The 27,175-nt window shown below is 45.1% G+C and overlaps 1 protein-coding gene across 4 annotated transcripts in view; it reads left to right on the forward strand.

The window, feature by feature from the left end:
• The window catches only part of LOC117210589, a 258,899-nt gene extending 243,139 nt beyond the window's left edge, over positions 1–15,760 (forward strand). For all 4 annotated transcript variants that reach the window (XM_033453749.1, XM_033453757.1, XM_033453765.1 and 1 more), the window contains 3 exons: positions 9,064–9,918; positions 10,296–10,541; positions 11,632–15,760. In XM_033453749.1, the coding sequence (XP_033309640.1) occupies positions 9,064–9,918; positions 10,296–10,541; positions 11,632–11,723 (1,193 nt within the window). In that variant the 3' untranslated portion in view covers positions 11,724–15,760. The remainder of the gene's footprint in view (positions 1–9,063; positions 9,919–10,295; positions 10,542–11,631) is intronic.
• Positions 15,761–27,175: the final 11,415 nt, after the last annotated feature.

Here is a 27,175-nt window from a genome sequence, read left to right on the forward strand (position 1 = left end):
CAACGAAATCTCTTCTTCGTTTTCATAAGGAAAATGACAGTTTTCGAAAAATACTGAAAAGATTCCGATCGGTAGAATCAACGATAGTACTCGATTCGGTTATGATGTTAATTATGATAATATTAATTACACGCACTGGCACCAATAAATCGAACGCTAATAACGTGATAATCACTTATTACGGTCGATGGATGCATATTCAGTTTGTTTGATGCAATAATAATACTGTTATCAACAATAACCGATAAACGTACAAAGCAAACACAAGCAAATCGCGATAGAGACGCGCATGGTAGTTTCTGTAAAGAAAGCAACGACAGAGACCGACGAATCCGATGCTTTGATACAGGGGCAAAGAAATAAACGTAACGATATTCAGTTTGCTGTAATCTCGTAGCACGAATAACGTTTGAAGATAGAACAAGTTTTTAAAAAAACAAGAGTGTAAAGATGCGCCACGATGGTTCGCGAAAATCGTGACGATTAATTTTCTAGCTTCGTAATTACCACGATTTATTCTGTCAGCTCTTCGGTGCTGAACGACGAAAAAATACCACGGAACAAAGTGTCCATGAAATTTCAACGCTCATCGGACGTTGTTAAACGTCGAACCTGTTCGCGAACCTGTCCGAAAATACGTATCTACATATTGACGACTCCAGCTAGTTGGAAAATTGAATTTCCATCGTCCGATCGTTGCTGCGAATTGCTCGCCGTTTTGATATCCGTTGACGTGTCCGGCTCCCTCTCTTTGTGCCGATTGTTGCTCTTCGATTATTATCCACGTTCCTCGATGCGATGGAGTTACGCAACTAGACGACGTTCTACAGCCGCTGTCCAGATGGCCGCTCGATTGATAAAACGAAGAATCGACGATGCTCGCGCGACCATCCGCGAAGACTCGTTATTTGTTAAAAACCAATCGACCGAAGAGCCAGATAGATGAAGTAGATACGCAATTTCGTTCGTGTTTTAAAAGTTTCGCGATACAACGCGCGTCAGCTAACATATGCAGCAGCGTTTTTCGACCAGTCATCGTTGACTAGTATCTGCGATAAGTACAGAATGCTCTATCTTGATGAGTTCCGGGGAAGATGAGTTCCGGGGAAATCGCAGGTTTTGCAATGCGATTCTTGAAATAGGAGAGACGCGACAAACACAGGAAAATCACGATTCTGATACGTGTCGCCGGAATTAACGCAGTTGACGGTCGTTTTTCACACTTGAATTAATTAAAACCGGTCTTGATAGGGAGCAAGTGTCTCGCGTTGCTACGATAGAAATCAATTGTATTAGCAGGATAATCGTCGATAAATCTTTCTGAGAAAACGTAGCGATGATTCTGCTGTCTCGCGTACGTGATTTGTAGAACAGTTGTTAGATTTTCAGCCTGAACGTTGCCAAGGCAACTGGCGAAAGCAAGTAGTACGTGTCAATATACAAACCAGCGAAAATGTATCGGCGTTGAAATTGAAACGTTTCTCGTACTATGGTCGATCCAAAACATCGATGAATCGTAACTTACACGCAAGATACGTACGTACGAAAGAAAGGAAATGTACGAGTTACACGGCGGTGCCAAGGTTTAGCGAAAGGATGGAAAACGCGTCCGGTCGTTTGCCGAAACTTGCCTATAAATTTCAATTGGAGCAGATAGACGTCGAGATGCGAATGATCGTGGTTGGGTTATGCGGAATGTAATTGAAATTAATTTAGAATCGATGCTCGACGTCGGCCGTGAGAGCTCTGCCAACAGCGATGTTGTAATCGGGCGGGGAAATCTGTTTCGGCCGGGTTAGAAACGCCCCGAGCACGCGCTCGTCGGTCGTCGTGTCGCTGTCCTGAAGTATTCGCCCGAGTCACGGACATCGAATCGACGCGAAAACCATTTTCTGCAACAAAGTGCAAAGTGTTCCTGACATACGTAAACCAACCCTGCGAATGCCTCTCGCGTGCGCAGATATTTAGATTCCGAGGAAGAAACCGTGTGCAATCTCGGAAACACTTTTCGCTCGGAAACGAACGTTGCTCGGTATCACGAAGCTCGCTGCTAGGTAACTCGGGTAACTGGCCAACGGGTTTAGCGTGGAATTTCTTTCGACTTCAACCGCTCGTAAACTCGATTTCTTTTCAGAGGATCCGGTTGTCCTCGTACGAAGGCTTTGGGCCACATGACTAATTCGTTTCATAAATATGATCCATCTTGTCGTGCAGTAGTTTAAACATTTACCAGTTCGTTTCCCTATTCCAAGCGGTGTTTTCTTGGTTCGACGCGAGATTTCGGATGACGGCTCCGAAGGCAGATGAAAAGGAAAGGTAAACGAGGATTGAAGCGGCGAAGAAATAATTTCTGCGTCAAAGGGTAGCTGCGTTTTCACGGTGGATCGACCATGGGCCACCTTATAACATCGTGGCTCTTAAAGGCCTCCTTTCAAGAGCTCGGAGTAAACGTTGCTAGGGTTAGGATTCGCGTCTTTGAACTTGACACGGGTCACCTGACTCTGCGGCTTCAGCCTCTTCTTCGGATCCTTGCTCCTTCAGTATGTCCCCCTTGCTTCCGCTCAAAGCTATCCCATGCTTCCACTGTTTTCCTCCGTCTGTCTCGCTCTTTCTCCGTTCCAACAGATCCTCCGTCTGCTTGGCTTCTCTGTCGGCGTTTCAACCGCCGATGTACAGGCAACGGAGTACCGTTTGGAACGTTAACCGCAACTCGTCGTGTTATCCCCCGGCTCTTGCTCCTTTAATTTTCTGCCGCGTCTTGTCGTCGCTCGACACAGTCTATCGAGGTGTATCGAGGTTAGTGATGCGAACCTGCTTCGCCCTTTCGCCGGTTTTTTCAAACAATTTCAAGCAATTTCAAGCAATTTCAAACGCGCTCGTAGCTACAGAGTTTCGACTGGATGTTGAAAAATTTGCGAATCTCGAGGCAAATAGAAGATTGCCGACAAGGAAAGGGAGAGGAGGGTTAGCGAAACGATAAAACCTTTCGACGAAGGACAACGAGACGCATTGGAAAATTGGTAATTTAGCTAATGAGAAAATAACGGAAAGCGTAAATCAACGATAATTCACGAATAGACTTTTAACTGCTAATTAAATAAATTTACGTTGTCCAGTTGCAGAGATAGAGAACCGGACAGATTATATAGGCTGTTGGATGAAACGGAGGCTCGATAATAAAATTCATTATTCCCGGAAAATCCATTTGAAAGTTTGAAAGCCGGTGGATCCGCTGTGCACGCCGGATCCAGCGAGAACGGATATTGATCGGGCGACGATTGGTCCGATGAATTTCGCGGCATCGCGGTTCGCATCGGTCATTACACCTAATGGTTTAATATTCGCGATACAAAATTACGTAGGCAGCTATATTTGACAGAATCGGGTCGAAATGTTGGCCGGGCAATAATAATCAAGCCGTGCAAGCTCGATGTCGTTTAGCGCTGCACTCAGCTTTAATTACATCGCTTGTCACGCGTGTTTACCGCCGGAGAGATGTGTATTTTATTCCCTATAATGCATCCCCGAATCCAGCTAGCAGAAAATTGCTAGACCGTCTCTCGGTGCCTTTGATTTACGAAACGACGGTAGAACGCGATTGTTTTCCCAGTTGGCGAATTTTGTTGCCGCGTCGGTCCGACCGCTCTTATTTTACCGCCGAACCAACGCAACGTGTCGTTCGAACCGAAGAAAACATCGAGGATAGGCAGTACAATTGTGCAAAGCGAATATAACGACTTTCGAGCGAACAACTGGCAATTATTTTGCTGGACAGGTGTACGGATGGAAAGTTCCAATTGCGATCTGTCGCGACGCGCCATTCTGCAAAAATGCCTTTGTTAAATATACGGCATTTCGTCGCTCGTCGTCCAGTCATTTCGTTTTCATTACGCGGCTGCGTTTGTCGCGATTTATCCGCGTTGATCACGAGCGTTGATCAACGTAAAGACACAGAGCAGAAACGGAGGAAGATCGATGTTCGTTAAAAAAAAAAATTATAATATTATATGACGTTCGTCTGCAGCGAAATATTCTCCATTATCGTGTCGCGCAACAATCCATTAACTCGGAAAATAAGAGCGGATGACAAAGCTTTTCTTTTATCGGGGAGAGAAATTACCGGGCGTACCCTCGGTCTTCCTCGCAGTTGCTTACGTAAAAAAGAAAAGCAAGAAGAAAAGGAGGCACAAGGGAGGAAAAAGAGGAGGGAGAGAGAGAGAGAGAGAGAGAGAGAGAGAGGGAGCAAAGGGAGCAGGAAGGGGAGAGAGCGAGAGAGTATAAAGAAGTTTGACGTGGAAGAGCGGGACTAAGCGAAAATATTGGTCGTACTCGTTCGAGCGAAATCAAAGAGGAGAAAATCAATCCGGAGTCCACGGTGGGAAGTTAATGCGAATTAAAATCCAATTCCGCCGACGAGCGAACCCATTTCCAAACGTTGCATCTTCGTGACCGGGGAAAACAGGAAGTTCGTGTAGCAAACGGGGTCGACCAAGGGCAATGGGCAGAGACTAGAAGGGAGAATTTACACGGAGCAGGAAAGGAAACGTTTTACACAGCGAATATAAATATATAGCGAACGCGTGTGCTTTCGCCGATAATAAAATATTTTTGTTGCTAGCCCGTACATATTTTTCAAATGTTTTTATTCCGTACGAAACAGTTTTCGGATTTTCTCGAATACATTCTGGACCTGTTGCCCCTTTACTTTATGAGCGATCCTCCTATCTTTTGAATCCTATTTTACCGATCACCGATCATTCCCTTTTCGTCGATGGATATGTTACGGAACGCGCCAAATATCCTATACCTCGTACTTTGGTCGTTTAAAATATATCAATCTGTCTGTAGTAGCGAGGATAAATATCCGAGTTTTATTAAAAAAATCTATTTTTCTTTTTCGGGATTTTATACACGGAAGTGGATTCGTTTACTTCGATATGACTTTTCGCTTAGTTGTAAAATAACATGTTCGAAAGGAATCGTACGAGATAGACATTATACAAGTTGTATAACGAGGATAGCTATAAAGCGAGCCATAAAGGAAGCAATATTCCATTTTCCATACGCGAATGTTTAAACAATATTGCTAGTCAAATAGAAGATGAACAGAACAATGTTTTCACAGGAACAAATACGTTCGAGAGCGCCGTCGGTCCATCGCAGTAACGCGATAGATGATAGAAACGAAGCAAGACATGTTTCCAAAGTTAACACGGACGATTGTATGCATGTATACGTATTTTTACGTGTTTTTACGTATTTTTACGTATTTTCAAGAAAATGCGATGGAAAACGGTGGAGAAGTTTGCTCGAGTATAGCGAAAAATATCTTTGGAAAGCCGGTGATGTTTCCTCCGGTTTTCCGAGAGCGCGAAGCGTCCTCCCTGTTTCGACGAGGGCAGCGGCAGTCCACGCCCTCTTTCACTGCCAAAAGTTATTTCCGCTGGAAATTTATCGCTCTGGCGAGAATCGAGGCGTCATTTCCGGCCGAACGAAACAAAGAAAGCGTCTCGACTGCGACTCGCGCGAAAGATAATTGGCATGCCATTCTATCGTGTCCTTTCTCGCCCGCGGGCCGCTCCCTTCTCGCCATGGCCAACCCCGTAGATTTCTTTCCGGAAGAGCTATACGGTTGCGCAAGCTGACGATTGTTAAATGTACCTACGCCTCGGCTGATTTATTCCCCGGGGCTTTCGAAGGAGAGAAACCTGGATATTTATCGTCCCTTTCCGGCGTTGCGGTAAATAATGTGTTTGCTCTTTAACGCGATTTATTTCGGGCTACCGCTCTAAGTATCGTATAACGTATTGTTGCCTCTCTCGCGTCTATGGCTCGCCAAGAGGGAACGCGAACAAAAAAATCTATGTATACGTGTATTGTCAATGTTGCGACTTTTTGAAAGCTCCGTTGCGGTTATTGCTTCGCCGACACAAATTGCGGCCGGACCGCGGTTGGCGAAATTTCATTCCGCGTTTTTCCACGCTTTGGACATTGTCACAGAAAGTATCCTCGTGGAAAGCCAATATCATGTAATTAAATTTTCGACGGTTTGAACAGAAAAGAGCAACGAGATTGCGTATGTGGTGTACGTGCGCATACTGTGGAGGTCGCGCGCGGCAAATTTTCCTGATCGATCAGATCCGCGGTCGGCCATTTCGTTTCGGCCGGCCGACAAAGAAAGTCGTTCACGGGCGTCGGTCGATTGATTAATTAAAAAGTTGGAAGTGCCGTGTCGAGGAGCCGTCCTTGATCCGCGGCCATGATAACGCGTCCATTTCCGTTTCCTCTTTTTGTCGAGAGAGCGACACGCGATTCACGGCAGTCGACCACCCGTCAATTAAATTTAATTGTTTGGCCAACTTTTGCCGATTGCTCGAAGGAACGGTCGAAAGAAGCTGTTGGAATTTTTTAATATCGATCCACGATACAACGTCCAGCCGATACGCGCCATAGTTTTCCCTGTATGTAGAATTCGTACGAATGGTTATAACGAAATTAGGACGCGCCAAATGACACAAACGGAGCGGAGAAGTAAATCGGATACGAAATGCCTGCGGAACGTGATTAAAGCGTGAGAATAAAATCTGATTCGTTAAATTACACGGGAAATCCAGCGGTATTGTTAATTTTCTGTTGTATATGAAATCCTTAATAAATTTCGATTATATCAAGTACGGTATTTTATGACATGGACGTAACGAAGCACGTTGGAATTAAACGAAAAGTGAAAAGTTACAGGGGTAACCACTCATAGAACTTTGCTACTTTGCCATTGAAATTCGTGGCCCGGCAGCAATTCCACAATACATTGTCAAAAGTTTCGCTCGACGAACGTAATTAACGATCGTCGAAGTTCACGTCGATTTGTTCTCCCGATCGAAATACAAAAAGGGAAAGGTAGAGAAAGAAAGAGACTCGAAGGGTGACCTCACGGGGATCCCACCCTTGGCCCATCCCTTTGGCCAGGACCTTCGTAGAGGGAATCGCCTAACGAGTCGGAAAAATCAAGCCTCCTTTGCTGGAATCGCCTTTGACCCGATGTAATACATGTCTAATTAACCATGAAAATAACGAGATTTTTGTGACTGGCTTTTCCCAAACGAGCATCGAAAGCGATTTCTCGATCGTATCGAAAGGAAAGAACTTTAGGGTGAGGAAAATGTCCCGAATTATGACTTCCTTCCCGCTTGGATTTGCTATAATTTCATACTTGGTATATACTGGCTCGTGAAAGTATTCCAGCGCTTGTAGAAGAAGCATTTCGTAAATATATCGTACGTGTTGTACGAAACGTTTTGAAATTTCATTAGCGCGGTAACGAAACCCGGCTATCATGATTACGTTGATAAAGTTTGAAACAAATTTCGAAATCTACGTAGAAGCTAGCGGATACGTTAGTTGTGTAAGTTTAGTTTAAAATATCACTTCGACAATTAATAAACCTCAACGTTACACTAAAAGCACATTTGCAATGAAAAAAATTATAACTTGGATAACACATTTTCAGATCGAAAATGTCTCGTTACGATGCCAATGAAATTTCAAAAACTTTCGTATAGCATACGTAATATACTCGTAGAAATTGTCTGCGATAAATGTTCGCATGCTTTCGTACACAGCTATGTATATCGTCAGCGAAATAAAACTGATTCGTAGAATACAGCCGAAGGCTTAGAAGAGAATATAAAACGTGCAACTATAAAGATAAGACACCGGTATTCGTCTAAGGTGACGAAAGCTACTCCAACGCCCGGGAAACATTGAAATCTTATCGTTGATAGGAGGGAAATCCTTTACATTGGCAAACAGAAGATAGCGGGTCAAAGTTTTCTCGAAATGATCGAGGTGAAATTTGAAAGGCAAAAAATCGATGGCTGCCGGCAAACAGTTGTTCAGGCCGCACGGCCGAAAGTTTAGCAAATATTTCGCCACGTCGGGTCTGCGATGTTTGTTTAGCATCTTGGATTCTTGCCTACCTCGAGCCGCCTCATTAAGCCGGAAAATAATACCCCGGCGAGTGGCGGTGGCCCCGAAACAACGGAAGAAAACAGAAAAGCCGGGATTCTGTCGCGAATCTTCGGCAAGACAGCGAGTGCTGCGGGAAGGGGTTGTTGCCAAGCGGAGGGAGAGGGACTAGCCTGAGGGTGCGACGTCAGATTTGTCTCGTTAGAGTTCGCATTGTGCCTGCCTATGGCCGATTTACGCTCTCTCGTTATAGCGTTCCTTCTTCGTCTCCTAGACGAATCCCTGCAATTCCTTTCTTTCTCCTTCTCGCTATCTAACGAGCTTCCATTAAAGCCATAATGCGCTCCTCTTGCTCGCTTCGCGATTTTTGCCACTCTGTATAATAGCGTGTTCCGTCCTATCTATCCGACGACTTACTCTTTGTCATCTTTCTTGTCGACGACTGGATATTTCGAGAGGTTAATCGATCGATGCAAGAAGGGTCGCCTCGAATTCTGACCCGAATCAGTGTGTTTTGGAGGTGTTTCGCAGTTGGCCGATCCGATCGATCTTTCGGCAAGAAGGCGTCGTTAGGGAAGATCGATAGACCCCCATCGAAAGTTTCTTGTTGATTGCTTTCGGTGTACGTGAACCAGGTAATTTGTAATTCAGCTGATCTCCGGTTGCGATGTTTCTCGGTAACTTTGCCGGTGTCTCTCTGCTTAGGGGATCTTGCAGAGAAAGTTTATAGACAGCTGGTTTATCGAGATGCCGGGTCGGCGGCGTTAGGAAAAGGTCCTAATCGATTCGGAACACGTTTGGCATTTCGACAAAGTATCCCCTCCCCCACCTCCTTTTCGTCGATATTTCCCATTTCTTCTATAGAAAATTACAAAGTACACTCAACTGCTAATGCGTAAAATTCTTTTCACTCGATACTTTTTAAGAACTTTCGAAACGTCTCGCTCTCATAACGTGTCGGTAGAATCGATCGCAAAGACGTGCCTAGGGACTGTGGTGGGAACGGACGAAAATAAACGGTATTCTAATGGAACAGCCGCAAGGATTCTGGAAAAGAATTTTCTCGTTTCTCACGGAACGATTTTCTGAAAATTTCAGCCAGTTCCCCGGAGCCACGTACGTGCCCGTACTTGGGCAAATTTACGGTGACGGGGGTGAACCGGAACCAACGGAACATCCGTGAAAGCCGGAGGAACCAACACCAGGAGGGCGTCAGGCGTGACAGAGAAAAAGTTCGGCACGCCCAGGAACGAACCCAGGAAGATCGACGCGGCCGGAAGCTCGACTTCGACGTGGAGAAACGAAGGGCGAACAACGAATACCTCGTCCATGAGCGAATGGGCAGGCGCGCCAGATCGAATCGCAACAACAGAAACCATCGCGATCACAGCCTCGAGGAGGTGTCGTCCAAGCGAACTTTGGATATCGAGGACCTGCTGCGCGACCACACTAGATCCAAGATGAGAAGATCGGAGGACCAGCGATCGACCGAAAGCGTGTCGAGGTCGAAACTCAGAAGAACGCACGATCTTGCCAAACGTTCAGCTATTAGTATCCAGCGAACGAGCAATAGATCAAGAAGAAGCCCAAAGATGGAGGACTTCCGGGTAGACGCAGACGATTTCGCACGAATCAGGCAATTCTGGGCAACCGATTTCGACGATACGGATGGCTCGAGCATGCTCGAGATTCAGGGTGATTATTTCGGCGATTACCCGGACACCGCTAACCTGCCAAAAAAGAGGTCAGGCAGAGAGATGACGTCGAACCTGCTGGCGAGGACGAGGAGAAACGTCGAGCAGCTGAATCCTAGCAACGGATCTTTCGAGAAAAGGGAGAAGAGAGAAGAAGATATCTCTAGATGCAGCTCCGAGGTTACTACCATAACCATAGGATGTTCTACCGCGGACAGAATGGAATTTCAGACGGACTGCGTCGAAGACAACGCGATCGGTGAGTGAAAATTTCAATTTGACAGAAATTCGATCATTTCTGTTTTCACGGCTTGGCAATAAAACGTTATTTAAATTTCGTTGGAAAGTACCACCGATCTGAGCGGGGTCGCTGAGCTCACTGATAATTAAAATTGCATCGATAATACGACTCGCGTATAGATTCGTCCGTGCAGTTATTGTAGCAAGATCTTTCAGCTTTACTATCCGTAGCTTCTCTATTCGTCGACGTTCAACTTCCAAAGTTGTCGGAGTTTGTTTAAAGGATAATGGCACTCGACGGTTAACGAGCGACTCGAAATACCTCCCACCATTATTCTGCAAGTTCGTTCCGTTAGAGCGGCAGGGATAAAGAAGCCTTTGCCTTCTCTTTCGCAGCGTACTCCTGCCACGGTAGGTGGTTCGACGCGGAGGGCACCCAATTCGTGATCGCCACCCAACTGGCACCTGGCACGAGCTGGTCCAGCGAGAACAACAGGCCCCAGCCGTACAGAAACAGTCGAAGATTGTGCTTCATGTACAAAGAGAGCGGCGGAGTTGTCAGTTTGACTGCCAGCGAGGTCGCCTGCCAGAGGGGAATTCCGCCGCCCCCACCTATGTTGGCCTTCAATGCTACCAGTACCGGTGAGTACCTCCTCCTTTCCTTCGGCACTTCACTCTTGAGGATCCTTAAGGTCTCCGTTCTGCCTTGCCGAGGACGCGTCTCCGCTGCAATGAACCTAACAGTTTTGTTCCGCAACTACCGCCGCTCCGCGAATCTTCCTTCGTTCGAGCACTTTGTCTCGAGATTTAGAGGCTGCTCCTCCCCCCCCCCCAACGGAAGAGCATTGTCAAAGAAATTAGGCCACTTTCGTGGCACTCGTTCTTCTCTAGATTCTATCTTTTCCTAGGACTTGGTTCTTTGACACTGTAAGATGCTATTTTCTATGCTTTCGCAATTTTTCGCGTTTATATAACTCAACATCGTTGCTACTTAACAATTAATCTTCCGAAAGATACGATCATTCGGAAGCTTCATTAATGAAAAATACGGACGCGAAGTCGCTTTACGTCGTCCTTGCTTACGGCATCGTTCCCTTATTTGTTTGACGTTATCAGATTGTGTAGCGCTCATCTGCGTGCTTCAGGTTGAAGCATCCTCGGAACTTGAACCGTTATCTTGTCACTCGACGGAGGATCCTTCAGTTTCGTTACCCCGTCGTTGCTTTGTTTGCTACGCCTTTTCACCTCAGACTTCGCCAAGCTTATTGAAAGACCTACCGATTTGCTTCCCAAATACTTCGCGAAGTTTCGAAACGGTGGTATCCTTATTTCGTACCTTCGGGAGAAACATCAAGGTTACGTTGTATCGATGCGAGATTCGACGCGTCTTCGAGGAAAGTTATCGCAGCTGTCCATGAGAGAAGAAGTGGCGTGAGATGCGAATTTTCTTACGCGGCACGGAATGCAGTTTGACAGCGCGACAGACTGCAACGTCCAATCAAAATCGTCGCGTCAGCGATTGTCATCCAGCGCATTCTAATAGCCAGATGGTGCGCGACAGCCATGCATAATTTACTGCGACACGTAGACGACTTTGCCTGACAAATGTACCGTGGCATCTCGTTGATAAACGTCGAATTAAGCGGCGGCGTCGCTTTAGCCCATCGATGTTTACCTAATCCTTACCTTAGTCCGATCCAGCCTAAGAACAAACATGATTTTGTGCTTGCAGGTCAGTGCATGGAAGAGAACAGGGGCTTTGTTACTCGATCGACGTACCTGATGATCGTCAGCCTGGCGGCGGTCGTCGCGATATACAGGTGATTCTAATCGAACGGACGACGATCTCGCGACCGTTAAAACTCAACGTTTGTAATCTGCGTTACTGGACACCGTGTGGGTGACGAAACGAGGTGGTACACGTGTATAAAAAGAAAATATATATATATTATATATTATACATATATAATATACATATATATATATATATATATTATATATAATCGCCTTTGGCGCGAATCACCGAACAAGATCGGTCGAGCGTCCGGGCCAACGAGAAAGAAGAAACTGAAAGAGAAAATGGCACGATCGATACTTTGGCTTCGAACGCTCGTGTCCGTAGCTCTTGCTAGCCTCTCTGATTCGTCGGGAGAAATTCGTGCTCGCACGACCATCAAAATTTTTTCGCGCAACGAGAGACGAGGAAAGATATCGAGGTTCGTCCTAGCTAAGAGTGCCGGTCCCTGATTCGATTCGATCTCGAGGAACGAAAAATAAAGTCGCCTATAATAAAGAGACAAGAGGCAAAACTCTGATTTCTTCCGTATGAGAGGTGCTCCTCCAGACCAGAAGGAAAATCAAGTAGACAAGAAAAGAGGGCGGAACATCGTTTGGGAAGGAGACGGATCCGATCAAGATGAACGGTTTAGTGACGGAAGGGAAAGAGGAAGGAAGGAAGGAAGGAAGGAAGAAAGGAAGGAAGGAAGGAAGGAAGGAAGGAAGGAAGGAAGGAAGGAAGCAAGGAAAGGGTATTACTTTTCGAAGGAAATTTTTTTCTCAACGACGGGAAAGGGAGCCGCTTGTTCCTTCGAGAGGAACGATGTAAGGAGAGTGAGGGTGAGGGGTCGTGAAGATCGAACGCGAATTTCCCCTGGCCAGTAGGTTTTTTACCGATGTAGCTCGTAGGCACTAGCTAATTAAAAATCGGGTAAAGATAACAAAGTAATTACACAAGTTTTTATGGTTAGACCATATCACGAGCGAGATCACGGCGCACGATCGATCGGATTCTTTAGCGAAAGGTGACGAGCGATGAGAACGGGATCGATTGCCGGCCCGCAACGATACCGAAGAGAGAAGAAAGCAACATCACGTTTTAGTTAGTAAGACGATCGACCGGCAGAGGTCGTTATCATTTAAGGTAGAAACTACATAGAGAATAGCTTTAATAAGGCGTGAAGGGGAACAGGTTACTCGGCAAATATTTTTCACACCGGCTGCTCCTTTCTTTCCACGACCCTACAGAGTACTGTAAGTGGGTGTACCGTGTATTTTGTATTACCAGTTCGAAGAATAGAAGCCGGCACGAAGAAAACAGGAGTGCACCTGTATCTCGAAACATCGTGGATCGTTGTTACTAAAGCGCCATCGACTTTTCGATCGTAGCAACGCATCGTTTTTTAGAACAATTTGAGCGCTATAGATTAAATTATACGATAAAAACAAAGACGTACCATTTTGAAGTTTAATTTCACCGAGAAGTACAATGTTCGAACGGCACGGAAGATTCCGCATCCGTTAACAGATTTTGGGCCAATCGAGAAAGCTCGCGGCAGAATTCAATTACCACACGAAATATTAGTAGATGTATTAAAGGTTGATTGCATTGTAGCTGTTATATAATAGCTACAAAGGGCTATTAGCCGTGTTATAGCTGAATGTATAGCGTAACTATTATATAATAGCTGTAATAGCCGCTAGCTGTATTAATAACCGACCGAAGGGGAAAAACATATTTCAAAGCTTCCGAGTTAACTGCGTTATTTTTCTATTGTACGATACAAAACAAAAAAAAAAAAAGCACGCGTCGCTCGTCCACGATGTTTAGAGAGCCGGACACAATGATCGATGCTACGAATTTATTATCGCACCGAATATTATTCGCCGAGTAAAACGTTCGATCTGTTAGAATGATCGCGAAGAGTGAAACGTGATTGACACCGATACACGCGCGTAGCAAACAGTGTTAAAAGGTGTTAATGAAGTAATTAACGCAATACAATCTATCGTGTAGTAGGATTATTTGATGCGCCAATGGGCTAAAAAGCGGAGAGGAACGAGAGACACGAGGAAAGAATCAGGGTCCGCCCAGCCGAAATTTTATTTTTGTGAAAAATCTTTGAATAATAAATCATCTTGCACCGAAATAATCTATATCCTGCCCGCTAATAATTTATCGTATCAATTGCGTATTAACCCGAAACTATTTGCGTATAACTTCAACGATCGCAATGTATTCTGCATGGCTAAACAGAAACGTCGTGCCCGATGATAAATTTAATCCAAATATTTCTGGTATTTCGAGAACATCACTATTTCGACGATTCAATTAACTTCCATCGCATCGGGGCGGTGAACAACGATAGGCAATTTCAAAGCGCCGTAAAATTTATTTGATCGCCACTTGCAGAATATCAGCGTTCCTCGAACACGCTACGTTTTAATGTTTCGAACGTTAATCGATTTCTATAAATGCCACTTTCTTTTCTCGTTAATTACGAACAGAGATCGGGTTACTACGCGAAAATTAGGTTTACTTCGAACCAGGATTCGTTAAGCTTTCCGAACAATACGAAGGATCATTCTCGAGAGGGGAAAATATCGGTAGACAAACGGCCGAACGTGTAAAGTGTAAAATTGTAACTGTGATGGATTTTCCGGTCCGTTATACCGACTCGCAATCGGGAACGTTCCCCTCTCATTCGTGCGTTTGCTCCGGATTATTCGTTCTTTTCTGGCGACACTGATTCTTTCTCGTTACGATCTTGGTGATGTTTATTTTTCTTTGTCGAGCGTCGATGGGTCTCGTGGAAAAATTCCTGTTGGTAAAAGTTCCAAGGCGGATATTCCCGCGGTAGTTTATCGATGCAAACGGAGATCGAGAAGGTGAAACGTGGAATATAGCGCGAGACAAATTGGCCACTTGTTCGACCCTTATCGCGCCGAGGGGAAAAAAAAAGGAGTCGATGGGATATTTTATTAAAGAACTGGAAACTCCGAGAGCTATGACGTTGATCTTGCGAATCGAAATGAAATTTACCATGACAAATGTCGAAAGAATCGGAATATCGTGCGCGATCATCGAATTGGTCCGCGTTCGCGATTCTCGATCGCGCGTAAACATCGCAAACGATATCATTTCCGGTATGCCGGAAGGATTTCGAGGAACGGTCGGGTTTATTTAAAAGTCTGGAGACGAAGGAATTTTTCCAAGAGCCCGACAGCGCCCGCGTTAACGTAAGCAATAAGCAATAAAGTCACGCAACGGCTCGATCGTGTAGACAAGAGATGTTGCGTTTCACGAGAAAACTGTACCATCGCGTTATGCCAGAGATCTTCTATTATATTGGTTTGTCCAAACGGATTTTCGCGACAGCGACCGAAAACGGAGAGAAAAGGGAGACGCAAGTGGATACGGACCGATCGATCGCGAGGTAGGACGCTACGATATTATTGTAACTAATATAGAGTCTATATTATATTATTGTACAAGCATCTTTGTAATAATTAACCCGAACCGAGTGACGAGAGGAAACGAAAAGGGAAATACGAGCAATGAGGCACGATAGAAGAGTACGCAACAATAGAAAACTGACACAAAACAAAGCGAGAAAAAAGTTAAAAAAGAAGCAAAAAAAAAAGATAAGAAAGAAAGAAGGTGAATAGAGAAAGAGAATGAAACATAAGAAAAGCCAATCGCTATTTTACCACTTTTCCAATCGCGGTACACGTAGTTTTCACGCCGTTAAATTTTTCTTCGTGCTCATTTTTGCGACGCGGACGAGGACGAGCCTCTGATCCCTGAAAATTTCGCGTCTGTAAATATATCTGTGGCCACGCGGACTCCGCTATTCTAAATGCATGTCTCATTTTTTATCGGCATTTTTCGTTCAGTTGCACCTCGTCGAGAGATCCTCCACTCCCCTGATCTCGAGACGAAACATAGGTATTTCGGAATAACGTACAGGTTGCGTCGCAAAGGCTCGGCGTCGTACGAAAAAACGTTCTTTTAGATATGAACAGAGTAGTACGTGACTATATAGAGGAAAAAGAGGGCTGTCGACGTGCTTTTTCGTCGGGAAGAAAATATCGAAGCGTGGAAAAAATGCCCGCGCGACATGCGGAAAAATGCGGTGGATCAAAGGCTCCTTCTCTCAGAGGCGTTCATTTAATCGAGTGAAAGACGCTCTCCTTTTCAGGGTTCTCGCGAGAGAAAGATCGATCGACTTTCGTTAGGCTTCTCGGCAAGTACCTTCCTGACAAGTTACTTACCGTCGTTGCGCACAGAAAATCGCGGATTAGCGAGCCACGAGGCGTTTTTCTTTTTTTTCTTTTCTTTTCTTTTTTCTGTTTCGTTCGCTCTATTTTACACGTTTTTGTTCGTTTGCTCACCAGACGAGTAGAATACTTAGTGGTTTAGGACTTTTAACGATTAGCACCTTAGATGCCGTACTGTACCTAAGAAGATGCAACGTATTTAGCATAACCTTAAGGTGAAAAACATAGCGATTAAGGATTACTCTAGCTTCATAGGGGTAATAAGCTCATTGTGACAGCAATCAGAGGTGCCCCGCGGTCGAAGCGCGAACAAAACAACCTTTTTCTTTCCCCGAGCACGTTTTTCGATCACCCATCTCGCGTCTGTCGCGCGTGCACTTCTTGCGAACAGTCTCGAATGCCAATTCTGTCTGGAGCGTGCGTAAAAGATGTTTCAAATCGATAAGAACGAGTCTCAAAAAGAGAGAGAGAGAGAGAGAGAGAGAAGTGAGCAGGGGCGCGGCAAGGATTTCTACTAATCTAACGAAGCGTCGGTTACTCGAATCGCTCGGCTACCGGGTCCGCATAAATATCCGAATTTTCGACAGCTCGAGTTTATAGACTACTTCCGTTCCACGCGAATACTTCAACTACGGTTATCGTGCTGAAAGTCAAATGTTACTCTCGGCGGCGAAATATCGGGACGATTCGAGGCGCGGAGCCTTAGCGGAGAACCTCGACGATCGAAATTCTACGAGTCTCGGACCCAGCGAACGGGTTGCCGGGTCCTGCCGCACGTCACCCATTCAACGATCAATCAGAATCACACGAATTCGCTGTTAGGACAAAACCGCGGACCTTCGATAAGAAAACGAAAAGGTCGGAGATTCGGCAAATCGTCGAATCGATAGCGATAGATATAGTGGCGTTTATCCGCGGATAGGAGGGACGTATTCGCGAATGATAGTTAGAAGTTTGTTATTATTTTCGATTTGCCCGACACAAACAACGCCGAGGGATTTGATAATTATCAGAGCATCCTCAAACATCGTTACTGACCGACCGCCTAGGTTCGCGCCACCCGGCCTCTCGTCAAACACGCGCTCCGCTTAATGAGATTGATGCAATCGGCCGATGCATTTAATCCGGTTAATTTACATTGGGTCCTAATATCGTACGCGAATATTCCGCTAATGCAGTCGGTAATGAGAAACAGAAAATTGCTTGCACAAACTGCTCCCTTTCCCATCCCCCTGAACGCGCGTACGCGGACAAGCGGCTGTGAGCGCTCGTGTGTACCATCGCCAGAGTTCGCTTTCGACAAGATTTCGACTTCGCGCTTACTCTCCGCGTTTTTCGATTCGTCCGGAATCATCGTCGTCGTCGTCGTCGTCTTTTCCATTGAAATTTCCAACGGAGCATCGCGAATTAATTTGACTTGACCGATCGAGGGGAACGATTCGAAAAGCGATCGAATTTAAAGCGTGGATAACGAGAGTAAACGAACGGTATAATTTTCTTACGCGTTCATTTTCGAGGTCGACCGCTTTGACGCGCCAACGTGCCCCACTGTCTGCGAACAAAAAAGTTTAATTACGGTGGAAAAAAAACCGACGGGTGGGACGGGAGAACGAAATTAGTCGGTCGAGAGAGGAAGAAAAGGAAGAGGAAAGGAAATGGCGAGCAAAACTACGGGATAAAGATGAGCTGGCTGTCGAGGGAATCCAGGGGAAAAGCAACGTCACAGTCAGAAACAGGACACGTTTACGCGGCCTGGATGTCGGTTAACGATTTTATGGAAACCCGTCTAATGGGATTATCGGATTACTTCCGCGTCGGTACGGGTGCTCTACTGCAGTTTATTATTCTCATACAGTGGATTATACGCTCGTTCTTGAATCTTCTTCTATAGATCGTACAAAGCCGGACCTGCGAGCGGCGTGTCTTTCAGGAATGCAGGCACATTTGCAGACGTTTGCCGGCGCGCGAAACGGTTTGCCGCGGTTTACTCGCGCGCTAAATTAACACAGAGTTCGAACGTTTCGCGGCATAAAATCCAGCGAGAAACGTAATTGCTGGTTGGCCAAGGCGGCGTGATTTTCCGAGATTTCTAACGTCTTTTGATTCTCCTAGTTCGACACGTGCGATTTTATTAAATGGCGATTTAACGAGCTCTCCGCTAACGAGGTAATCTCGAGCGCGTCTTTTTGTACGATCGACGTTCAATTCGGTCGAGTTTCAGCCCCTTATCGTTTGCTCTAACAGCAATAGGCAACCCTTAATGATCCCGCGTGACGCACCCGGGCCGATTCGAAACCGTCGCTCGAAGATTAGAAAGGCATCGCGTGCCATATGGGGACGAGCGTGTGCACCCCTGGCCGAAACTTCTCTCCGCGTACGCTCCAGCGAACCGAGGACGTTTTCAATCAAGGGACAATCATCCCTCGACGAGCGATCGAACCTTTTTATCGAATCATCGCGGCCCGTCGTTTCCATCCTTCGAACGAAACGTCAGCGGCCGATCATCGAACAACGACGAGAATACTTTTTCGCGGCGAGGGTACATATGGAGCAATATAAGAGTGAGTGTGCGTTCACGAGAAACAGAGAGGGAGAGAAAGCGATCGAGAGCGAGAGAGCGGGAGAGAGTGAGAAGAGTCACGATTCAACTACGATATAAAGGACAAAGTCCGAGGGTAGACGGACGAATACCTGGACGAAGGAGGCAATATTTTATAATACGGACAAAGCATACCGCTTCAGAGTTTCTAATACTTTGTTACTTTAATTTTCAATAAATAATTATTATCGGTGTTACAGTAACTTCAGCCTATACGATCAATTCTTTGAATTCCTCGCGCGACGAACGATACGCACGCCTCTTGAGTGATCGATTCGAGAGACGCATCGATTAGACCCATTCGAACGTTCGCCCTTTTACGAAGAAGCTCGAACCGAGCGTAACCAGGCCCATGCCGACAGTCCTTATTGCGTATGTTTGCGCACACTTTACGATACGCATGTATATAGATATACATACATATATGATCGCATACCGTGTGTATAATTTTTGGTCTCGTGGGAAGTGCCGGGTGCGCGACGCGTTGCGTGTTTAGCGAACGATGGAACCGCGGGGCAATGACGAGACGAAAGAGAAAGAGGAGGAAAAACTGTATGCCGATTCGATTTTAAATTAGAGGATCGATCCTTGCTTGATCGGCGACCCGGGGACGGTAGGTGCATCGTCAACGTTTTAATATATCTCGAATTTACATTTAAATTATCAGTGAAATTCGTAGATGGAAGTTTCGCACGAACTTTTACAAAAATTACATATTTAAATTTCAAATATTTGGAAAATTCTAAAACGGTCGGTCTGGTTGGTTAATCGGATGGATGATGGCGAGTACACGCGTAAGCAATCTGTAGACGAAACGAGGAGGAGCGCAGTCACTCTCGCAAAGTGTGATTCATGAACCGTTCGTTTCTGTGCACCAGGTCACGGTCAGCAACCAATGAAAAAGATGATTCTCCTTATTTAGTGGGGCAAGCGATCAAGGACATTGCTGCCGGCAGTTTTACGCCGGCAGCCGAGCGAATGATTTTCCAACATACCGCGTAAAAATAGCGGCCTCTGAGAAAAGTATACATCGCTGGAACAGTTAATAGAATGTCGATTCTCTGGCTGACACGTGTCGGATGTGATCGGGGATAAAAGCTGCCAGGACAACGGACGAACGGAGTCGATAGAGCGACAGCAGTTCGCGAACGTTCACCCGTGCAAACAGCGTTTCTCTTATTTATTTATTACGATTTTCTCCCGCATGGAAACAACCGATCTACCCCGTTCGTATCGGCAACTTACGTACATCGGGCGCAAAACAAAGAATTACGTAACTTTGACGTTCGATTATCTGTTCTTGTCGTAACCGTGATAACGTAGCTATTTTAGCGCAATCGCGGTGATTTTGCGAAATCAGAAACGAACTTGGCGTGGCTTATTGAACGTTACACGCTCCGAGTAGCGATACTGGCGTGCCGCTTCAACCGAAATTTATCAACTCGAAATCGTTCGATGGACCGGAAATGGCCGGGTTAAGAGAACGCCGGAGCATCCAGGATTTTTCGCGTGGTTGCTTAATGTTCGATGCGTCGCGAGTTGCGCACTTATCGCCACTTCGCAATTTCGTCACCTACGACGCGTGCGATTCAACGATGAGCACGAACCATCGATCATTAGCTGCACGAGGTTTAATTGCGTCGAACGATTCAATTTGACGAGTCAAGCGTAGAATAGACGGATCGAGCCGGCCGATCGGAATTTAGTTTTGACCACCCTCCTCGATTCTAACTTTCCGACGCACCGCGCGTTGCAAATTGTACAATGTGCAATCACGTCGAATCGACGAAGCGACACGGCCCGATGTAATCGAGCACGATCGTTAAAGATCGTCACGCGATCTCGTCCTCCTGCCAGTGGTAATTTGTGGGATGTCCAGCTCCGCTATCGGCGTCGAAGAAAAACGGAAAGTAGACGAGCGAGAAATCGAAATTCGCCATCGCTGTTTCTATATTTGCGAGATCTATTCACGAGGTTCAACGAGAATTCGGATCGTGCTCCGATCGTCCCCAGTGTCGTTCCGCAGAAAAAAGAAATAAATTAAGTAAAATAACCGATAAGAAGAAAGATAAAAGCGTAAAGAGGAAACAGAGTTACTGTAGTCTCTGTTGGATGAATGACAGAAAAGCAATACTGCATGAACGAGGCATGCGTGCGAAGCGAGTTTGCGAGAGAGTGAAGCGAAACAGACGCGAAAAAGACAAGCATGTATCGGCAAGAGAGAAAGAGAGAGAGAGAGAGAGAGAGAGAGAGATGCTCAGCGAATGACAAGTGTGTAAGCTACCTGTGCCTTGTAACAAACTATGTATGTATATACGTATTATATACACATGGTCACACGAGGAAGAAGAAGAAGAAAGAAGAAGTACATTACATACCACACATGTAACACACGTAAACTCTCACGGTAATCTATATATTTAAAAGAAAAAAAAAAAAAAAAGAATCGTTGCCGTCTCTTCTGAAACGCAGCAAGAAAATTGAGAATCCCTCTCAAAATTTCGTTCAACGCGCGCGTAATGATCGACAGGACGAAGATACCTGGAGATGGATGGCGGAAGAGGTGACGGGAAAAAATAAAAAATCTTAACGAATGAAATAAAGAAAAAAAAAAAAAATCGTAAAACAGAGGAAACAAATACAGTGAAATATGTTTGTTGAATTGAATGAAAACACAGGAGAAAAAATGACGAAAATAGCAATAATCGAATCTCAGACTGAATTATAAAATGGAAAAAAAAGAGAAAAAAAATGGGAAAGAATCGAATATTACACCGCAATCTTTGTTGTCGCGGCGGCGACGCGCGAGCGTGTTAATTATTATAAATACTGTTACAGTGTCTTGCTACACACACATTGGGGAGATTAAAATAAAATCTCGAAGCTCGAACATGGATGGTTTTATTCGTTGGCTCTCGTGCGAGTTTCATCGCACTCGTTTGATAAACTCACACATTTTGTTTTCTTTCCCCCTTTTTCCTTTCAGGAGACACACGCGGGCGAGAACGGACAAACGAACGAATGAAACAAGGGGTCGATGCAGTTTCGCTCTAGCTGAAACTATATTTTTACGTAATTCCTTCTTCGTTTGAAAACATTTCGCCGGATCCGCTTCCTTATTCTTCGAATCAACGCGAAATTTACGCAACGACGAAACATTTTTAAAGCAAAAAAGACAAAGCATCGAGATCACACGAGTTAGCTTTTTCTCGATAGGCCATAGATCTTTGTATCTCTCCGCAAAGCGGACGTCTTGGCTCAATTTTAAAAGGAACGTGGCCTCGAAAGCGAAACTTTTTCCCTTTGACAGTGCCAATTCGCTCGATTTATGGTCTGTGCGTTACGTCGACGCGGTCAATTGCCGGCGAACAGTCGTTCCTCTTTTGATTTAAGGCCATTTCTCTTTCCCTTTTTTTTTTTTTTTCTACGATTGACCGAATATGTCTCGCGTTAAGCGACACGCACACTCGCATAAATCCTTCGCAGCCGGTGGCACGTGCCGATCGAAATTCGCTTCGGGACGATGATTTATCACGGTGTGGCAGAAGTCAAGACTATGATAAGACTTTGCATTCTCGTTTCGTGTTTAGTCGTGATATAAGAGTAAAGGTGACTGGTCACGAAACCAAAGAATAATGGCCCTATCAGCTTTTCGTTACGCGTCGAAACGGGAAAGCTTGCCTGATTTTTCCATCGACATCTTGGAAGCGATACCGCGTCAGGTATCAAGAAGAGCGGAGATTCGAGCGCGGTTGTAACTCGGAAAAAAAGCACGTGCGCCGTCACACAATAGAAACGGATAACAACAAAGTGACAGCAATTTATGTTTAAACGACGCGGCTTTGTATCGGCGCTGTGTCGGTCGTACCATCGACATTATCTTGCTCGTTTTCGCGTGACGAAAGCTGCCATTTGTACGGGTCGCATGCGCTATGCAGCCGCATCACAGGGCTGCTTTTGTTTTTACCGAGAAGGGCTCTTTGTTAGCACGGATCAGCACCGATCCATGGATCAGGTCTAACAAAACGCCGGAGGAACGATGTCGAGTTTAACAAAAAAAGCCATCGCGATCGCGTCAGTCAAACAGACGATTTTTCCCCGAAGATGGATTTATCTTTTACAAGTAGATACCGTGAAATCGCTCGAGGCAGCACTCGAGAACGGCTGAAAATTCCGAAACAAAGAGCAGCACACCGACGTAACGATGACGTTACGTTTCAAACTACATGGCTCGAGTTAGGTCTCCTTTTGTCCAGTGAACCGACAGAACCGAACGATTTATCGGAGACGAGACATGGCTCGCGGTCGTGTCGCGGCCGGAACAGGTTCCCATCCAAGGGAGATCAATGGAGGCAGCGTTAGCCGACGTTTCCAAATTGGAAAATAACGCGTGACCCCGTGCACAGTGGCCCGCTACTGGCCGTTTCGACCGGTTTCGCATCCTGTTACCTGAACGTTACTCTTCCGCGTCGTGGACCCAATTGAGCTCGTGTGTCAGTTCGACGACTCTATCTAGTTCCACGCGAACGTGCTTCTACAGAGTCAAACTTTCTCTTTGATGTTTTATTTTAATATATAGTAACACGAAGAAATTGTTTGCATGTTACGTTTCGAGTTGTAAAAGAGGACCGAGAGTGAGAGATATATGCGAAAACTCGATCGTTCTTCTCACCTTAAGCGCTATAAGTATACTTTTCGGTTAAATTATCGCGACAATTTTTGCCAAACTGAAATAACTGAAAGCGTAGTCGTTTCCCAAAGATACGCAAGTCTACTTCTCGTCGTTGAATACACAAAGTCGCGAGTTTATTGCGCAGCAACTTATCTCGTAAATTAACGATACGTAAAAGTGGAAAGAAACGTTTGAAAAATATGTCTAACATTCGAATCTTCGTTTCGTAATAACCTTTTAACTAGCCGTATTTCTTTTATTGGCCATTACTCGACAAACTGTTACGCGGCGAAGAAGTTAATCGTGTACATTTTAATCGCGATGCACATCGCGAGCCGTGGACTGCGCTCGCAGACGCGAAACTCGCTGAAAAGCTCCCTTAATATTGCGATAACGTTTATACGCGTGCAGAAGGCTGTACAAGCTCCTTTTAAGGAGGCCCCATAAATTTCCAAAGTACCCGTAAAATGATTATAAACGACCGAAGTTATCCTTAACTGTGCGCCGACGTTGATTTAACGTAGACTTTACGTGCCTAACGGCCACGGAAGTGTGTATTGTTGCGGCGAGCTTCGAGGGAAGTCTATCCTTAACGAACAGTCCTTCGGGGCCCATAATTCCGACAATTTCCGACCGCGCTTTCAAAAATCGTATTTCGTACGGAAGTCGGCTGGTTTCATAACTTTGTTAGTTCCTTGCGTCGAAAGCACGGTAACGAAGAGATACGTGGACGATGCAAGAATTTAGACGAAGACAGAACCGACAGCCGCGCTCTATTTTCCAATCTAAGATTTGACGATTGGACAAAGATTTCGTTAAAGGGAAGACTTTGAACGAGCTTATAAATCTGAACTGTCTAAAACAAGATAATCTTGCTAATAGCGGGACATCTGCGAAATCGAGTTGGAATTTCTGATTGGAGAATAATATCGGAGACTGCGTAGACGATACGAGATATCGCGAAATTGAGTCCGAATTCTTTATTCAAGTAATGTAACGATGAAAGCTAATTAGAAGCGAAGCGTGCGCGATGCGACAATTTAGAAGCAAACAGACCCGACAACGATTTCATCGAAAGGAAGAATTTTAACGCAACGTAGGTAAGATCCGTGAATTCGAGTTCGAGTTCCCTGTTCTCGTCCAATCTTCCTTAAAGGGGTCCAGATATTCCTTTTTTCTTTGAATTACCTAAATTCGCTGCAAGGTCCCGCAAGAACGGGGCAACGTTAATTACCGACTGTTTCGTTAATAAGCTCGCCCTCGCGAAACGTTCAAGAATGAATTATGTTAAAATTAATGCTCCGCAAGGAGAAGGGAACGGCAGCAGCGTTTAAAAAAGCTTTAGCCGAAAGGACACTGTAACCCTTGCCGAGTTTAACGATCCTGAAAGCGTACATCGTTGCGGTGATTCTCGAACGCGTGTCTTCGTTCCGGCTCGGTCCAGACGTTTCTCCGTCAAAATTTCATTTAAACTCGCCTCTATCGTCCGATACGATCTCGTTCGCGCGGGGTATTCGAGAAAAGAGTACCTATAAATATAGCGATAACTGACAGTAACGAGAAAAAAAGAGAGGATTTGTGCAAGATTTAGAGGCGTACATCTTAACGAGCCAACTATTACGTTGATTAGCCCGTAGCGGGACAGCAATTATGTCGCGATACGCGTCCGAGAAATAAATGACTTTGAGATTAATGTGTCGTAAGGGAACGTAGGAGTAGAAGAGGAGAGTAGCATGATCGATAAAGTTCTTTTTCAACGGGCGTAAGTTGCACAACATGGAATATATCGCGACAATCGAACGCGGTTTAAAGGTAATGCCCGAAATGGATATAAACTTTTGTTCGGAAATTTTATACGATCGTGACAGGGCTCGTAAAGCGCACTTTACACGTGGCCAAGTTCTGCTAACCTTGTCGACGATTGCGAGATTTAGAAGCTTCGAATTCGGGAAACGTAAAACCTAATAGCCCGGAATCGCGTGATCGCCCCTATCCTGCCACCCTGCGAAAGATTTATCCCTCGGTAACGAATCCGTAATTAAGCTTCCTTAACTTTTCCGATTTTGTAACACATGAAATTCCTCAGTGGCGTATATCGAACTTCTTTAATTCCTATCAAATACAGCAAATATATTCCCGATTGCGAGGTAAAAATCGGACGTGGTACTTTTGCTTAGCGATTGAAAGAGTAAGAAGGGAAACGAAGAAGAACGCTGCCCGTGTAAAACGTCTCTGGTTCTTCGTTCCTCTGATCACAGTTCTCCTTCCGGTATTACTATGGACAGCTTTTTATTTTTTGGAATGAACCGCTGCGATTTATCCTATTTAACGAACTACCAAGTAACGCGCTATAATCTACGTGAAGGAGACTTGTTCGGAGCTAAACACGTCGCGGGCAATGTTTCCCGCCATCTCGTTAAATTTGAAAAAATGCAAATGCTCGTTGGTTCGTCAGATTACTTCCTTCCTCGATTACTTCTTTTCAAACACCGAGCGACATGAATTTTTCCCGCGTGGTCTTCAATTGTCCTACTAACGAAGCAAATAGATAACTCGCTACGTAATTTGTCTTGGAGTTTCAAGATATCTAAAGATTTCAAAGAAACGAACCAAGAACGAACGTCAACTCTACGACGATCGAATACGATTCCTACCTCGAATCCTTGATTATCCCCTAAATTTTCGTCTCTACTACTTGCCTCTGGCGATATACGTAACTTTGTCTCTCGTCTCTAGCTTTTATCGCGTTATTCTTCCTTAAATATCTGTAGCGTCTTAGATAGTTTTAGCGATCGCGATCGTTATCGGCTGTAAGTGGTTGTTGACCGAAAGAGAGGCGGCCGCACGAAGAGGCACGCGAAGGTACCCCGAGCGTGCTCCGTGGCTCTCCATCGCGTCAACGTGCAAGCCGGTCGCGAATCGTTAGAACGCAAAATTCCGCAGAAGCTTTAAATTTCGGAGGTTCGCGTGAAGGACCGCAAGCCGCACAACTGCACGCGGTGGACCGCACGCGGCACATGAGACCGCGCTGCGATGTAACGAGCCGCGTTCCAAGCGTGGACCGCATAACAGGCCGCACGCGGCCTGACAGTTGCGCACCGCTGTTCACCTGAACACGATATTCCACGAAAAATAAAGCGGCCGATCAGGTGAGAATCACTTCCTTTCCTGCTGATCGGCACACTGCACAACCACGGTCGCATCGATCGTCGGCCGATCGATCAAATTATCCACTCGAAGGAGAATCTCCACGTACACGCGATAAGTATACATCATCCACAAGTACATATGTAGATACCGGTATGCATACCCGATCAAAAGGTTCCTTATTTTTCTGATATTTTCAAATCTATGATCGAACGGCGTTTCTCTGCTGCCGATTTTGTTTATCTCTTGCCATAACTGGAATCAGATGCTCTGCTAATGTTAAACCGAAACCAGGAATATATCTGTATCGCTCTAATTCCATTTGTAACGAATAGCTAAAACCTGGTAAAATTTACACAAACTTCTAGAATCGTGGCTAGAAACGGACAGACTTAAAGTCACCTAACTCGGAATCAATTTTCCTTCACATTCGGTTGTTGTTCTATGCTAATTATACTAATTAATATTAACCACTGCTTTCACCAATACCTGCTAACTGTATACGATTGCCTTAGAAACTAAAGGCTTTTATTTGTGGTATCAATATTTTATATATTTGCAATAATTTTCGTAATAGTGTAGTGTTATTTACATATACGGTACTGTTCCTGTATTGTTCGTGTATATTACGTCACAAATTTGCCTCGTCCACAACTCCGTAACTCAACTCCGTCGTCATCCAAAGCTGCTAATGTTATTGGATTTCTGACACGCATACCTTACAATGCTAGTAACTCGAAATTCATTTTTCCTCGCGGAATTATTGGAATCCGTTAATCGCACTTTTACATTAAATAGAAA

The sequence above is a fragment of the Bombus bifarius genome, unplaced genomic scaffold (genome assembly GCF_011952205.1).
Source record: "Bombus bifarius isolate JDL3187 unplaced genomic scaffold, Bbif_JDL3187 scf7180000007968, whole genome shotgun sequence".
Taxonomy (NCBI): Eukaryota; Metazoa; Arthropoda; class Insecta; order Hymenoptera; family Apidae; genus Bombus; species Bombus bifarius.